Below are 15,398 nucleotides of genomic sequence, written 5' to 3'. Positions count from 1 at the left end.
GTAATTTCGAACGAGCTGCTTGGTAAATGAAGTTCATTAAGTTTGTGGTTCAACTTTCAGCGCTTCTCCCGTAGGTCTTTATAAAACTACATCTCCCAGAATTCCCGTTTGCACTCACTAATGTCTATCGCGTGTGGGGGTTCGTGTATGCTGTCTAACGGGGCTGGCGAATGGATATTGTTCCTTCAGCAAGTTAATGCTTCACCGCTACACTGAGGCTGAAAAAGAGATGAGAATGGGGTCTCGGATCAAGTAAGCACCTTGCCATCTAACATTATCTGTCTTAGGTTATTGAGGGTTCCGAATGTGGATCTAGACCCCTGTAGGCCCCATTCTACTTGTTCCGACAGGGTGGAATTTTTCTCGTTATTTTGTGCCACTTTCACATGTTTAATTATGTAAACGTTTATGATTATTATGAATATTGTCCCTGTTTATGTGTATCAAACGACCCGAACATAATGCTAGTATGTGTATCATAATAGCACGCTCTTGCAATCTTATTCACCTCGGTCAAATTAGTTTTATATTGGACATTCGTTGCATATTCGAGTTTCTCCCTTCTTACGTTATAAAACATCTAGAAAACATGTTTATTATACTCGGGAGTGGACAGGGAACGAGCTACATTTGAATATATTTGAAATAGTTTTCCCGTTAAACCGCGCTGAATCTAATTTTTTCGAAACCGCAAGACACCAGGGCTTTATATTAATAGAGTCAGTAAGGAACCGTCTAAAAACTGTATGACATACACTACTATGTAAGATTCTATCTAGGCCAGGAGTGTCAAACGTATATTAGGTAACCTGCCACACTATACGTAGGTAGGCCGGGCCAAAAAAATCGGTTAAGTAGACCAAGAACACATCAGCAGACCCTCTTAAATGTGTTAATTTGTCAGTATTTATATGATCGGTCCATATACAAAACAGATAAACAGACTGAAATTAATCACCTGTTTCCCCCCTCCAAATAATGGTTTTATATACACAGAGACTTGCTGAACCTGATTACTCAATTTGTTAGTTTTGGAAATAGACATGGTTAAAATTTTCCCCCTAATGGAGTAAAAGAAACTAGTTCTTTTTTTCCCAGTGGGCCACTTGCACTCATGGCTATGACAAAGTACTCTTTTGAAATTAGGTGGTTGTTGAATTTCCAGTAGTAGTCCGACCCAGCATGTACATGTAGGGCCAACATGGGTCCAAAATGGGCTTGAAACTGCCCATGTGGGCAGCCCATCTGGGCCCCAAAATGTTTTGTCTGCATTTTCCTCGGGGCCCGACATGTGGATGCCCATATGTGCTAATGATGTTCGGCCCATGTAGGGTCTTAGTAGGCAAAAAGGATGGCCCCCACATGGGCTTAATGTGGGTTATTATGGAATGGCAACATGGGTACTTGGAGGGCCTGCTGCTATCATATTGGAATGTGATGTGACACTATTTCAAACAAACATCATCATAGACTCAGAATGAATTAGATATTTAGTAGCTGATTTTTAATACTTGAATGTACGAATGTTCCTATGCATTTTTTTCCTTGCCCAGAATGATAAGTAATAAGCTAAATAATGATTTGCTCAAAAAGATATGGTCCCTAAAGGGAAGAATAATGAGCAGAAAGGACATTTTTCTCTGCATGTCATTACCAGAAATCTTCATTACCCTAGCTAACAGATTCTGTTGTTTTGTAACCTAAACACCACAAAAACATAATCATAATTATAATAAATAATAAATCATAATTATTCTTTTACCAAAGACAAGAAAAACAGTTTCCTATCTTTTCCAACAATTAAAAATTTTATACATCTTGAGCTCAGGCTCTCTGGAACAGGAAGTGGTGGTGTCTCTGAAGCATTCTTGTTTCTTTCCCACTCAGATCTCATTTCACATGAAACACACGGATACAAAAAACAAATGCTCGTCTAAGTTTAGAACTGAGCAAAACAGTACATTGCACTTCCACAGAAAACAAATATGTTTACTGACAGATGAGCAAATGTGATAAAACATCCAATACTTAAACAGGTAATGTGTATGTATATAGAAGCAATTGGATGCACAGCGTGCTTTGTTATCCTCTTATTTAAAAAACAAATAATCCAGATTCACTAAAATATTAACTATAACTGTACCACAACTAAATTAGGACCGCCTTACACTGAGTGAACACTTTATTATTAGTAGTATTTATCTAGTTTATAGCTGTAGCTAATACGCTGGGATACATTTTACAGTTAATCAGTAGTAGTAACCATTATTGTGCTGTGTTGCATACATAACAGATACAAAGATAGCATATCAGGCTATCCCAAAAGTTAATAAGCATACTGTAAACATTAAGCAGATTAAGTGTAGACTAGGGAAGTCCAGTAAGAATACACACAATAAAAAATATATAGAATTGAATTAATCGATTTTAATGAGCTGCTCAGTCCTAAGAAAAAAAAACAAAAAAAAACACACATTTCTCTCAAAATGTGGCACTGACAATCGCAATGCACGTGCTTGTAACCCTGCCGCAAGACAGCGATATCTTATGCATCTAGCTGATTGAGCTTCAAGTTCCTTCCCCGTTAATGGAGTGACGTCAATCAATATGGCTGTGCACAGCATCAGAAATGAAGAAAGTAGAACTTCTTACCTTTAAATGTTATACTGCATATATAAGTATTAGCTTTAGATTAATCAACATACAGATTTGTTGTATGAGGAGGAAAATATACATCACAGTTAGCTGCCTGACTTCTTGTTAATAAAAGATGAACATTGAGACATCCATTTTTTCCACTTCTTTTGAGTGTGCCATGGTCGAAAATGATGTGAAAAAGATGTAATTCTCACAGGCGAATTACCTTAGTGGGCAATTTGAATGCAGCAGTATATTTTATATAAACTTGTTCCTTTGACTTTTCAAACCTGTGTCAATTCCTGAAGTGATTTTCCAGCTTTCTTTGCTACAAGCTCAGTCCTCAGCACAGTGCTGTTTGTCGCTATCTTTTTTTTTTTTTTTTTTTTTTTTTTTTTTTTTTTAATAAATATAATCGAAACCTGTAGTGTTTGGGAGTAGTGTAGGGCTGTAGGCAGCAGCATTTATGAAGTTAAGGTTTTCCTATTGTATTGGTGTAGAATTTTATATAGCATTTATGGATTTTTTTTTTTATGAAAAATTTGAATATGTACTCTCACTGAGTGCTTTATTAGAAACACCCGTACTCCTACAATCATCCCATTATCTGCTTTATTAGGAACAACCGTACTCGTACACATTCATGCAATTATCTAATCAGCCATTCAGGTGGCAGCAGTACAGTGTGTAAAATCACGCAGATATGGGATAGCAGCTTCTAGTAATGTTCACATCAACCATCAAAATGGGGAAAAAACGTGATCAGTAATTTTGATTGTGGCATGATTGTTGGTGCTAGACAGGCTGGTTTGAGTACTTCTATAACTGCTGATCATGCTGTTGTGCATGATGGTGATCACCAACCCTCTTCCTTGAGATCTGCCTTCCTGCAGGTTTCATCTCCAACCAAAACCTAACACACCTGTTTTAGTTTACATTACATTTACATTTATGGCATTTGGCAGACGCCCTTATCCAGAGTGACTTACAATTATCTCATGTATACAACTGAGCTTGCTCAAGGGCCCAGCAGTGGCAGCTTGGTGGTGCTGAGATTTGAACTCTCAACCTTCCGATCAGAAGTCCAACGTCTTAACCACTGTAGTTGATCAAGAACTTCTCAAGGCAATGATTAGATGGTCAGGTTGACATGATTATGGTTGGAGCTAAAGTCTTCAGGAAGCTAGATCTCCAGGAACAGGGTTGGTGACCACTGCTCTAGAGTTTACTCAGAATGGTGCAATAAAGAAAAAACATCCAGTGAGTGGCAATTCTGTGGGTAGAAATGCCTTGTTGATGACAGAGGTCAACGTAGAATGGCCAGACTGGTTTGATCTGACAGAAAGGCTACAATAACCACTCTGTACAGTTGTGGTGAGCAGAAAAGCATCCCAGAATACACAACATGTCGAACCTTGAGGCGGATGGGCTACAACAGCAGTAGACCACGTCGGGTTCCACTTCTGTCAGCCAAGAACAGAAAGCTGAGGCTGCAGTGGGCACAGGCTCACCAAAACTGGACTGTTGAAGACAGAAAAATGTAGCCTGGTCTGATAAATCTAGATTTCTGCCGAGGCACACAGATGGTAGGGTCGGAATTTGGCACCAACTGCATGAATCCATGGACCCAGCCTTCCTTGTGTCACCAGTCCTGGCTGGTGGAGATGGTGTAATGGTGTGGGGGGTGTTTTTTCTTAGCACCAGGGTGTCTGCGGATTCTTGAAAGATCTTAAAAAGTCTTAAATTCCTTAATGTAAAAATAAGGACTTAATTAGCATTAAAATGTCTTAAAACCATGATTCAAAGATCTTAAAAATGCAACTGAACCGACACTGTAAAGAAGAATTAGATTTTATTTTCACTCGTTTCTTTTTGTAATCATGTTAAAAAAAAAAAAGACATTAGCAAAGTTTGAGCTTTACTCATGGGAAAGTGTAGATTTAATGAAAACTGGTTACATAACCCTAGTTTTGCATCGTGGTTAAAACCAGTTAGTGGCAATGTGTACGAGGTCCGATGTATATTGTGCAAGAAAGTCTTAAAGCTCGGAACAATGGGGATCAAAGCTTTGAAGTCCCATATGAAGAGCGAAAAACACAAAGCAGTTGCTGAAACCTGTCAGAAAACTCCCAGCATTTCTCAGTTCTGTTCCGTTGCGCCCACCTCACTACCACGGAGCACTGCTGCATGCCATGCACCAGCATCAACTTCAGCATCAAGCACCGTGGCTTCAGCTCCAGCAGACATCCGAACTTGACTGGCTCCTTAGATAGCCAAGCTCATCGTTGCATATGTCAACAAGGAAATGTTTGTTTTAATGTTTGATGAGCGCCTTAATGAAACATCCAAAAATAAGCAATTGGATCGGCATGTCCGATACTGGGGAGAAGATGATGTCCAGCAAAGATAGCTATTGTTGCAATTCATGGGGCATGGGACAGCTCAGGATTTGCTTTACCATTTGAAAGTAAGTAGCCCATCATTAATTAGTTCTCTGTATGTTGGTATGGTATGTCGTTGGTTTTGTTATCCATGATCCATAATCTAAATTGACCATGTTTTATTTGCTGTCTGAGAAATGTAAATCATTTAAAAAAACCATCAGAAAATCTTTGATATTGTACATATTACCTTGCATTTACATATCAGTTTGTCATAAAAAATTAATTTACATACGTGAGCTAAATTGATATCAGTATACCAAACCTAATTTCATTATTTCAATCATGTCACCCAGCCCTGCAGTATACAATTTTTATAAATAATTTTTTTCCTGCAAGAATTTTTTATGGATAGACTGAATGTTAATTGGAGGTTTTTAGAACTGCTGCAACGAGCATCGTGAGCAGTTTGGTGGCACACAGCTGATTGTGGTGGGGAGCTGTGGCCTCCACACTAGGGCTGAAACAACTAATCAATAACATCGATATTTATCGATAATGAAAATCGTTGTCAACGAATCTCATTATCGATTAGTTGACCTGCGCACTTCATGACACGTTTGATCATAGCGTTTTGTCAAAAACAGACGCACTTCAGAAGAATGGCGGAGGGTACAAGTGCAGCAACAGCGGAAAAAAGTGTGCGACCCAAGTCCTCTAAGGCATGGGAGCACTTTACATTAAATTCTGTGAGGAAATTTGTAACTTGCAAACTTTGCAAAGCGGAGCTCCTGTGGCACTGTATCACGGTAGCACAACAGCGATGCACGAGCACCTGAAACAGAAGCATGTGGGAGTCACAGATGACGGCGAAACATCAGGGCGGTAAGTTTAATTCAGATTTGTTAATATCTGCTGTATCTGTATGCTTACACTTTTATGCTGCTTTTGTATGCTTACACTGTTAGTAGTTAGTATAGCGGAAGCGATCTAGTTGTAAAGAGCGCCGTGTTAGTTAACAAAAACAGCTGTTCATGGTCATTCACAGTGCATTATCTAATGTTTACAAATACAAATTATTATTTAATAATGTATTGGTAACTGTTGAAATTAACATGAACAAGTATTAATACATGCTGTAGTTAACCTTATTTTAAAGTGTTACCAAAAATCTAATAATATAAAACATAAATAATATATAAGTAGTTTAATTATCAGTGCTTTATTATTCATACACAATATTCTTTATATAACCACATACATATTAATTTTACCTTTACGTATATATATATTTCACATATATATTTTACCTTTATAAATATATATATTTTTTTCATTTCAGAAAGAAACAGCAAAGCAGCTGTTGTAACTGATGCCATCCTCAAAATGCTGGTCACTGACATCTGGCCACTGTCAGTGGTTGAAAACCAAGGTTTTAAAAGCATGATCAGCATACTCAATCCAGGATACACACTTATTTCAAGAACACATTTTACTAAACTGATGGAGAGAAAGTACTAGGAGGCATTCCTGAAGGTAAAAGGTGACATTAACAATAGTGAGAACAGAATTGCTTTAACTGCAGATGTATGGACAAGTGTAGCCACTGAAGCCTGCCTTGGCATTACATGCCATTACATAGGGGATGAGTGGAAGATGATGTCTGTCTCCCTCACTACCATGCCACTCAAAGACAGACATATAGCAACAAACATCGCAGAATGGTTGGAGGATGTAGTGACGAAGTTTGAAATTCCCACAGAGTAAATCATTGCCATTGTACATGACAATGGTGCCAATATTGTGGCTGCAGCAAACATGCTGGAGAAGTTTGGATGGATCAGTATCTGCTGCATTGGCCACACACTGCAGCTGGTGATCACTGCTGCATTAAAGAATACAGCCATTGAAAGAGCTGTTGGGGCTGCAAGATGTCTAGTTGAACATTTTTAAAAAAGTGAACTAGCCAGCAGCAAGCTCAAAGAAAAACAAAAACAAATGGGATCGTCTGAGCACAAACTTGTTCAGGATGTAAGTACTAGATGGAATAGTACGTACTACATGATTAGCCGACTGATTGAGCAAAGGTGGCCAGTCACTGCAACCCTCTCTGACCCATCCATCACACAAAGAGGCATACGCTATCTTGACTTAAAACCTGACCAGTGGAGTCTGCTTGAAGAGCTTTCCACTGCTCTTAATCCTTTTGAATGTGCCACTGTGTTTATCAGTGGACAAGAATATATCACAATCTCTTCAGTGCCTGCACTTGTGAAAGGGCTGTTGAGGTCCACTGAGGGTGCAGCCTTTGATTCAGTTCCACTGAAGTCCTTCCAGGCCATTGCAAAAGAGCACCTTCAAACTAGATGGAAGGACACTATTTTTGAGCAAGTACTAAACACAGTAATTCTCTCCTCTGCCCTGGATCCAAGGTTCTGAAGGACGAAATTTCTAACACCAGAACAAATGATAAATGTGCAGGCAAAACTGCAAACAGAGGCGCTTGCCGTAAGAAGGGAGATGGTGCAGCAGAAATCATCCACTTCAACTGTGACTGCAGCTGATGAACCCTCAACATCTGGCTCTTACCTTGACTCACTCCTGGAGTCTGGAGGCAGCAGTGAGGAAGAGAATAAAGAGGAGCAAGCTGAAGAGAACATCACCAGCCAAGTCAGAAATGAGGTCCAGGCTTTGCTGAGAGGCCAATTGCCAAGGAGGAAAATCCTTTGGACTGGTGGAGAGTTAATCACGCAAAATATCCCACCTTGGCAAAGCTTGCAAAATCCTACCTATGCATCCCGGGCTCAACTCCATCCAAGCGGCTCTTCTATAACTCCATCCAAGCGGCTCTTCTATATATGATTGACTGTTTAAACAAACAGTGATGGTCTAGCACTTTGTAGTTCTACCTCTTTGAGAAACACAAACAGTTTGTGGTTTTGTTTTGTTCATTTATATATAAAAAAAGTTCTGCTGCTAAAATAACTGGACAAAGTGTTGTGATAATATGAAGTTTTACTTTGAAATTTACATTTGTAACACCCAATGTGTGAATTTAATTTAAAATAAACAAAAAATGTATTTTAAAAATTGTTTTTTAAAATCCGATTAATCGAAAAATTAATCGTCCTATTAATCTACCTACTCCACACCCTACATAACGCCTGCAAACGTGGCTTCTCCATGTGGCAGCTGGAGAAGGTTCTAAGGGCCTTGCACATTCTCCTTCTATATGTCAATAAACAATGTTTGTTAAGGTTGGTAATTGTTGGTATTGTGTGTTCTTTGCAAATTTGTTACTATGAAATTGGTCTTAAATTTCATTCTGCATGGTATTAAAAAGGTTTTAAAAAGTCTTAAATCTAACCCTCCTAAACCTGCAGATACTTTGTAGCACACTTTGGGCTTGTTAATACCAGTCAATCATCGCGTAAATGCCACAGGCTATTTGAGTATTGTTGATGACCATATGCATACCTTCATGGCCACAATTTACCCATCTTCTAATGGCTATTTTCAGCATAACGGACCATGTCACAAAGCAAAAGACATCTCAAACTGGTTTCATGAACATGACAATGACAGTGTTCTTCAGTGGCCTCCCCAGTCAAGATGAGATCAGATTCAGTATTCAAGATTTTTGTGTGTCACATACACAATTATACACAGTATACTTTCAGTTAAATGGAAACCTGGGCTACTTCTCTTTAGACTGTGCATTAAATACTAAATTAAAGTTAAATTTAAAAATCAGAAATGAATAATAAATAATAAATAAGTTAAGAAATATGAAATACATACAGGATATAAAATATATGTACAGGATATGAAAAAACTGATATATAAAATATGCAGTATGTTACATGTAGTAACAATGCAAAGTGCAGTGTGTGGAGTGTCAGTGGAGTGCAAAGTGACTGTAGAGTCGTAAGGGGTCTGTATGGTGGACATGTCCATGTTGAAGAGTCTGATGGCTAAAACTGAGAGGCTCAGGATGAGCTGCTTCCCTCAGGCCATCAGACTCCTCAGCACGGACATGTCCACCATACCCTTAGGATTCTACAGTCACTTTGCACTCCACTGACACTTCACACACTGCACTTTGCACTTTGTATTGTTACTACATGTAATATACTGCATATTTTCACCCAGGAAGTTATGGAAGCTCCTGTCTGATTGCAGTAGGCTAAACTTTACTGGGGTGAATGGAGTTACCAGGGTGAGTGGAGTCCCTGATGATTTTAGCAGCTCTTGTACTGCATCATCTGGTGTAGATGTCGTGCAGAGAGGGGAGAGCAGACCCGGGGGTGCGCTCAGCTAAGCGCACCACTCTCTGCAGGGCTTTGCAGCCCTGGGTTGAGCAGCTACCGTACCACACTGAGATGCACTGAGTTAGTAAACTTTCTGTGGCTCCAGTGTAGAAAGTTTTTAGGATCACTGGGGAGACCCTGAATCTCTTCAGCAGTCTCAGATGGTGCAACTGTTGTCTGGCTTTGTTTACCTGAGCTTGAATGTGATGAGTCCAGGTCAGGTCCACAGAGGTGTGTACCTAAAGGTACCTGAAGTTGCTCACACTCTCCATGAGAGTCCTGCCAATCTTGAGTAGGGTGTAGTTCCAGTAATGCCTCTTCCTGAAGTCCACGACCAGCTCCTTAGTTTTACTGACGTTCAGAGAGAGACTGTTAGCCTGGCACCAAGTATGAGTTTCTCCACCTTGTCAAGGTAGGCAGCCTCATTGTTGTTGGAGATGAGGCCCATGACTACTGTGTCGTCAGCAAACTTGACGATAGAAGTGGAGCTGTGAGAGGACACACAGTTGTGTGTATAGAGAGAGTAGAGCGGGGGGCTCAGGACACAGCCTTGTGGGGCTCCGGTGCTCAGGGTGATGGTGTTGGAGGCAAACTGGCCTACTTTCACTACCTGGGGTCTGCCTGTGAGGAAGTCCAGGACTCAGTCACAGAGAGAGCCATTAAGTCTGAGGTCCCTGAGATTGGAGGCCAGCCTGTGTGGGACTATAGTATTGAAGGCTGAGCTATAGTCTATAAGCAGCAGCCTTACAAAGTTCCCTTTGTTGCTGTCGGTGTGGGTGAGGGTGGTGTGTAGGACATCCTCAGTAGAAATATTGGGGTGGTAGGTGAACTGGAGTGGGTCGATGGTGTCAGGGATGGCGGAGCATATGGAGTTTTTGATAAACCTCGCAAACACCTTCATGACAACCGATGTTAAAACTACAGGAGGATAGTCATTTAGACACAAGGGCTTATTGTTCTTTGGCACAGGAATAACTACAGATTTTTTAAAGCAGGTGGGGACTACACACTCGGCTAGTGACCAAACCAGCTAGCTGATCAGCGCAGGATCTCAGTACACGGCCAGAAATGCTTTTAGGGGACGGCCGCTTTCCTGATGTTCACACACTTTCAAAGCCTTCCGGACCTCGTCGTCCGAGAAGATGATTGCTTGCTCATCGCTAACAGAGCTGCTTCCTTTTGTAGTGCTAGTTGGCAGGCTAGTGCTAGTGCAGTTAACCTCGAACTGCCCAGAGAAGAGTCAGCTCTGACCACAGCGGTGGATTTGCCTCCAAAGGCGCTGATAGTCATCAGTCCCTGTGACATATGTCGGGAATCATTGAGCTGGAAATGAGACTTCACCTGCTCCCTGTACCAGAGTTTAGCGGCTCTTCACTGCACGTGGGAGAGTGTAGTATGCCGCTTTGTACTCGCTCATATTCCCCAATATAAGCCCTGCAGTCACCGCTGTGCTGTAGCCATGTAGGGCAATGCTGCTCAGGTTTTGTGGCAGTCCTATCCACATGTGGAGGAAGTGGCTGATTCTTCTTTCAAGGTCCACAACTAGGCTCAGTGAGACATTGTAGACTAACAGTGGACAGACAAGTCCTAGGTAGCATTCTGTATTGATAAATCCTTGCCCTAAATTTCCCTGGCAGCACAGATTTATCCACCACAGCTAGCCATTCCTCTGACTCACTGCTGGTCACTTGTTTTGCTGTTGTGTCTCTTCGGTAGCAGTTGAAGACCTTGCCCAGGCTCTTAATCAGATTTTCTGTTAATGCTGGTATCTGGACACCGCCAGGGTGGAAGTGGTACTTGTTGGTAACCTTACCCCTCTTAAACAACCAAGGATTTTGCCAATTTGCACTGCAAATAATGTAATAATTCTTTTTAGGCTTGTGAGAATCCACCTACACCCAGTCAGGTCATCCATTGAACACCTCACTAGGTGAGAGGTCCTTGACACTCAATTGATATGTCATTAACAGAAGCTTACATTCTGCCTCCTCCATGGCTGTGTTACCCAGAATCCTGTCCACATCCTCACTGATCTGGTGCCACTCTCCTTGTTTGCTGCCAGTCACAAGACCCTGCAATGATGACTACCTTCAGGTGGCTCATGAAGTGATTGGAGGTTCTGGACTCTGTGGGTTGACTCTGGACCTAGTCCTTCATCTACCGTGGACTACTCTTGTGCCCTGCATGTCGCCATGGAAGCCTCCCCACTCTGCAAGATCATACGGTCCCTCGCCACTCTCCACCAAACCCAACACCAAGCACTTCTTGACCTGTATGACGAGCAGCAGCTGAGTCCTTGTGCAGGAGCAGGCCAAGAGCCAGCGGCCACTCCAGAAGCTGCTGCAGCCCACATCTCCAGCTGTGTTTTCTGCCAGTATTCCACACCTGACACTCACCAAGATGGCCTCCATTGATGATCTAGAGGCCTTCTTGGAGCTTTTCGAGCATTCAGCAGCTGTGGCCAGATGAGGAATGGGCTTTCTGCCTCCTCCCCTTGCTATCAGGGGAAGCCCAGCTTGCTGGGTGCAGCTGGAGAATCCAAGCATCAAGAAGGCGGTCCAGCTCAGCCGGAGACCAAAGGAGCACCGCCACCGCTTCCGGTCACTGCAGCTCCCCGAGGTCGGCCGTCCCTTTGCCTACACGCAGCAGCTGTAGTCGGTGGTTGATGGCGGAGGAGCAGGAGATGGAACAGATCATCGAGCTGGTGGTGCTGGAGCAATTCATTGCTCGACTCCCATCAGCGGAGTGTATCCCATGTCCCCGGCTCGTGCCCCTGGGCGAAACTGTTCAGCTAACAGAGGATCACTTGGCAGCAGTCCCTGGTCCAGGTGTTTCTCTTTTCCTCTCTCTTGCTTTCTCTCTCTCCTTCCTACTCCTTCCCTGGTCTCAGCTCCCCGGAACTGAGGTGCTGGGACCCTGAAACTGCCTCTCCCAGCTTCCTCTGTCTTCACATAGGTAGAACCCATCATGCCCACGTTTGCTGGTGCAGCGGGGAAGCCGGGCATTTCCAGGATCAGTGTTCCCTCATGGAAGTGGGAACACTGATCCGGATTCCTGACGTGCCACAGGCCTCCCCTAAACGAGCAGGAACGTATTGTGTGTCAGTGAGTATACAAGGGCGTACACTTCGGGCCTTGGGGGGTTCAGGGTATAACCAGACCACCGTCCATCAAAACTGATTCCATGTGGGTCATTGGGAAATACATGATTAGTGAAGGTGAGGTGTGTGCACAGGAATGTTCACGGGTATCCACTGGTGTCAGTCATTAATAAATTTTGGGGGCAAAAGCATAGAGTAGGCAGTCCTCACCTCACCCATCCACTAGTTTTTGTGACCAATTTCAACTAGTTAATCCACCAGCCACTCCAAAAACACCATTGTGCCCTCTTCCATTGAAAGAATTATCATGGACCTCGTTAGGCCATTCTTTGTGCTAGTGTTAGTGGACTAGACAGCGTAGTACCTGGAATCCATGGCTCTTTGCAACATCTTGTGGAGGCACTCTTCCATGTTATCTCTTGAGTTGGGATTCTGAAAGAGATCCTAACCGACCAGGGCACAACCTTGATGCTCAGAATTGGAGTAAGTAGCTCGAACCCATGTTAAAATTCAATACATTCTGGACCTGACAGCAAAACTCCTTAGGTCACCTAACACAGGAGAATTTACAATAGGCCGAAGAACAATAGTCCCGACTGTGCAACAGGCGTACTTGGCTATGGGAATTTGCACTGGGAGATAAGGTACTCATTTTACTACCCATATCGAGCTCTAAATTACTCGCGAAGTGGCGATGCATGTCAAGTATACCACCTCAATCTCCTGAAACTGTGGAGACAGGTGGCTCCTGTGACTCTGGCAATGGTGGTTCCCGAGAAGGAGGAGCTGGGACCAGAGGTGAGTCTAAAAAGTGTGGCTAAATTCACCGTGATTCCTTGTGTAGACCACCTCTCATAGTCCTAGAGAGCACCATTCCTTCTCGAAGTATGGTATCTGGGCTTCCATGTGGACAATGGGCAGATGCGTTCCCAAATTGATAAAAGAGCAGCGATTGGGGGAAGTCAGCTGCAGGCTCTCTGGCCTGAGCCGGGTGGTGGGGGTATGTGGCATAGTCAAGCATCAGCTGCAGATGGAAAGGAGGTGGGTTGAACTGGCAGGTACTGGATGATGATTCTCACCTGTGTCTCACTTTGTGCACTTGAATGGGGCAAAACCGCAAGCAACGATGGCCCCATTTCTGTTCGTTTGTCTTTTTTTTTTTTTTTGTGTAAACGTGAGCCCTAAAATTCCGCCTCCCTCCCGAGTCTTCCTCCCCACCCTTAAACACTGGGTTCCACACACTCCTTGCTCCCTCCTCCTTGCTGCATCTTATCTACAAGTGCAGTATTACCTAAAAGCATAACAGTAGAAATACAACAATAATTAATATTTTCCCAAAAAAACACACATTTTTAAAAATTGTAGCATTTTTAAGGCTGTAATAATTTAGTGCAGTAGGAATACAGTAATAAGTAATAAATCATATAAAAAACCCCACTAAAATCCAGAAGTTGAGATTTCAAAATTTTGAAGGAGGTAGCAGTTACCTAGTGGAATGTGTGACTTACTAGAAGTGCAGTAGGGGAGTAATAAATCATATATTTAAAAAAATTCTGGAATGGAGATTTTAACATTTTGAAGACTTGCTACAAGTTTAATATTAGTACAATATAAGAGTGGTACCATAATTATACTTTACAATAATCACTAAAAATCAGAAATGGAGACTTTAACATTTTGAATGTTGTAATGGTTACCCTATGGGATTTATGACTTGGTACAAGTGCAACATTAGATACAAATTTTACAGTAAAAGTGCTAATAAGTTACTAAGTTACATACTATATATATTATATACTTTTTTTATTTTTCTTATTTTTTCTAAAATGTTTCTGATTGTTTTTCACTTAATTTTTAAACGTTGTCATTTCACATTGAGGGTGGAAAAAGTTCTGACATGATTTATCTTGGTTTCATTTTTTTTTACTTCACAAGAACCTGCCATTTTAACAGGGGTGTGTAGACGTTTTATATCCATTGTAGGTCATTACTACAACTTCAACATGTTAATTTAATTTCTGGATTTTTTTTTTTTTTTGTTATTTTTTTTTAAAAAAAAAAAAACATGATTTATTATGGTAACCTTTGTAATATTGCACTTGTAGTATGTCATACATCCTACTAATAATTTTTCAGAATCGTAGTTTCTGGATTTTTACTGTTTGCTTTTAGATAAGATTTTATTGCTGTACTCGTGCTATAAGACTAATATGTAGTACTACATACATAGTAGTACTGATTCCAAATCCTGAAATGTATCAACCAATGTAGAGACCTACAAATATTTTGAAGAAAGACATGTTGTTGGAGTGTGAAGATGAGAGTGAGAGAGACTACACATGTGAATTGTTAGCCCATGTGAGCTCTGCTTAAACTTCTCTTTCTTACCATTATATATATATTGTCAATATGTGCAAAACAGATAGGCCTATATCAGGAGTTGCACATAGTTAAAACAAAAACTGTTTATTGCAGTACACTCCATATAATGTGACATGAAAGTGAAAACATTCCATTAAAGCAAAAAAACAACAACAAAAAACAACCTGCTTCATCCACTCTCTGGAAATACTTGTGTAAACCCATTTGTGCAATATAGGATAAAAAAAAGAAAGAAGCAAGACATTTTAAAAGATGTTTCTTTCATGTTCATGTACACTTGTGTACACTAACTGCTTGTGCTTGCAGGATTGTGGGAAGGCGTGGGTGCAACCTGCAGTACAATTATAACACTTCTTATCACTTCTTAGCGAAATACATAAAATCATGCATATACAGGTCAGGAGCTTCAGTTAATGTTCACATCAAACATCAGAAGTGTGGAAAAGTGAGACCTCTGTGACTTTAACCATGGCATGGTTGTTGGTGTCAGATGGGCTGGATTAAGTATTGTAGAAACTGCTAATCTCCTGGGAATTTCACACAGACAACAGTCCGTAGAGTTTACACAGAATTGTGCGGAAAAAAAAA

General features: G+C 41.3%; 1 protein-coding gene across 10 annotated transcripts in view; it reads left to right on the top strand.

The window, feature by feature from the left end:
- Positions 1-93: 93 nt before the first annotated feature.
- dennd1a (DENN/MADD domain containing 1A) overlaps positions 94-15,398 on the top strand; it is a 118,821-nt gene continuing 103,516 nt past the window's right edge. For 7 of the 10 annotated variants that reach the window (XM_053240017.1, XM_026928703.3, XM_026928701.3 and 4 more), the window contains exon 1: positions 94-252. In XM_053240017.1, coding sequence (XP_053095992.1) covers positions 197-252 — 56 coding nt within the window. In that variant the 5' untranslated portion in view covers positions 94-196. Of the gene's footprint in view, positions 253-3,091; positions 5,105-15,398 lie in introns of those variants that run through there. The other 3 variants (XM_026928702.3, XM_053240016.1, XM_053240015.1) reach the window with 3 other exon arrangements.

This window comes from Pangasianodon hypophthalmus, chromosome 15 (assembly GCF_027358585.1).
Source record: "Pangasianodon hypophthalmus isolate fPanHyp1 chromosome 15, fPanHyp1.pri, whole genome shotgun sequence".
In the NCBI taxonomy this organism is placed as follows: domain Eukaryota; kingdom Metazoa; phylum Chordata; class Actinopteri; order Siluriformes; family Pangasiidae; genus Pangasianodon; species Pangasianodon hypophthalmus.
The sequence above is the reverse complement of the archived record's forward strand: the minus strand, read 5'-3'. Positions and strand labels throughout refer to the sequence as shown.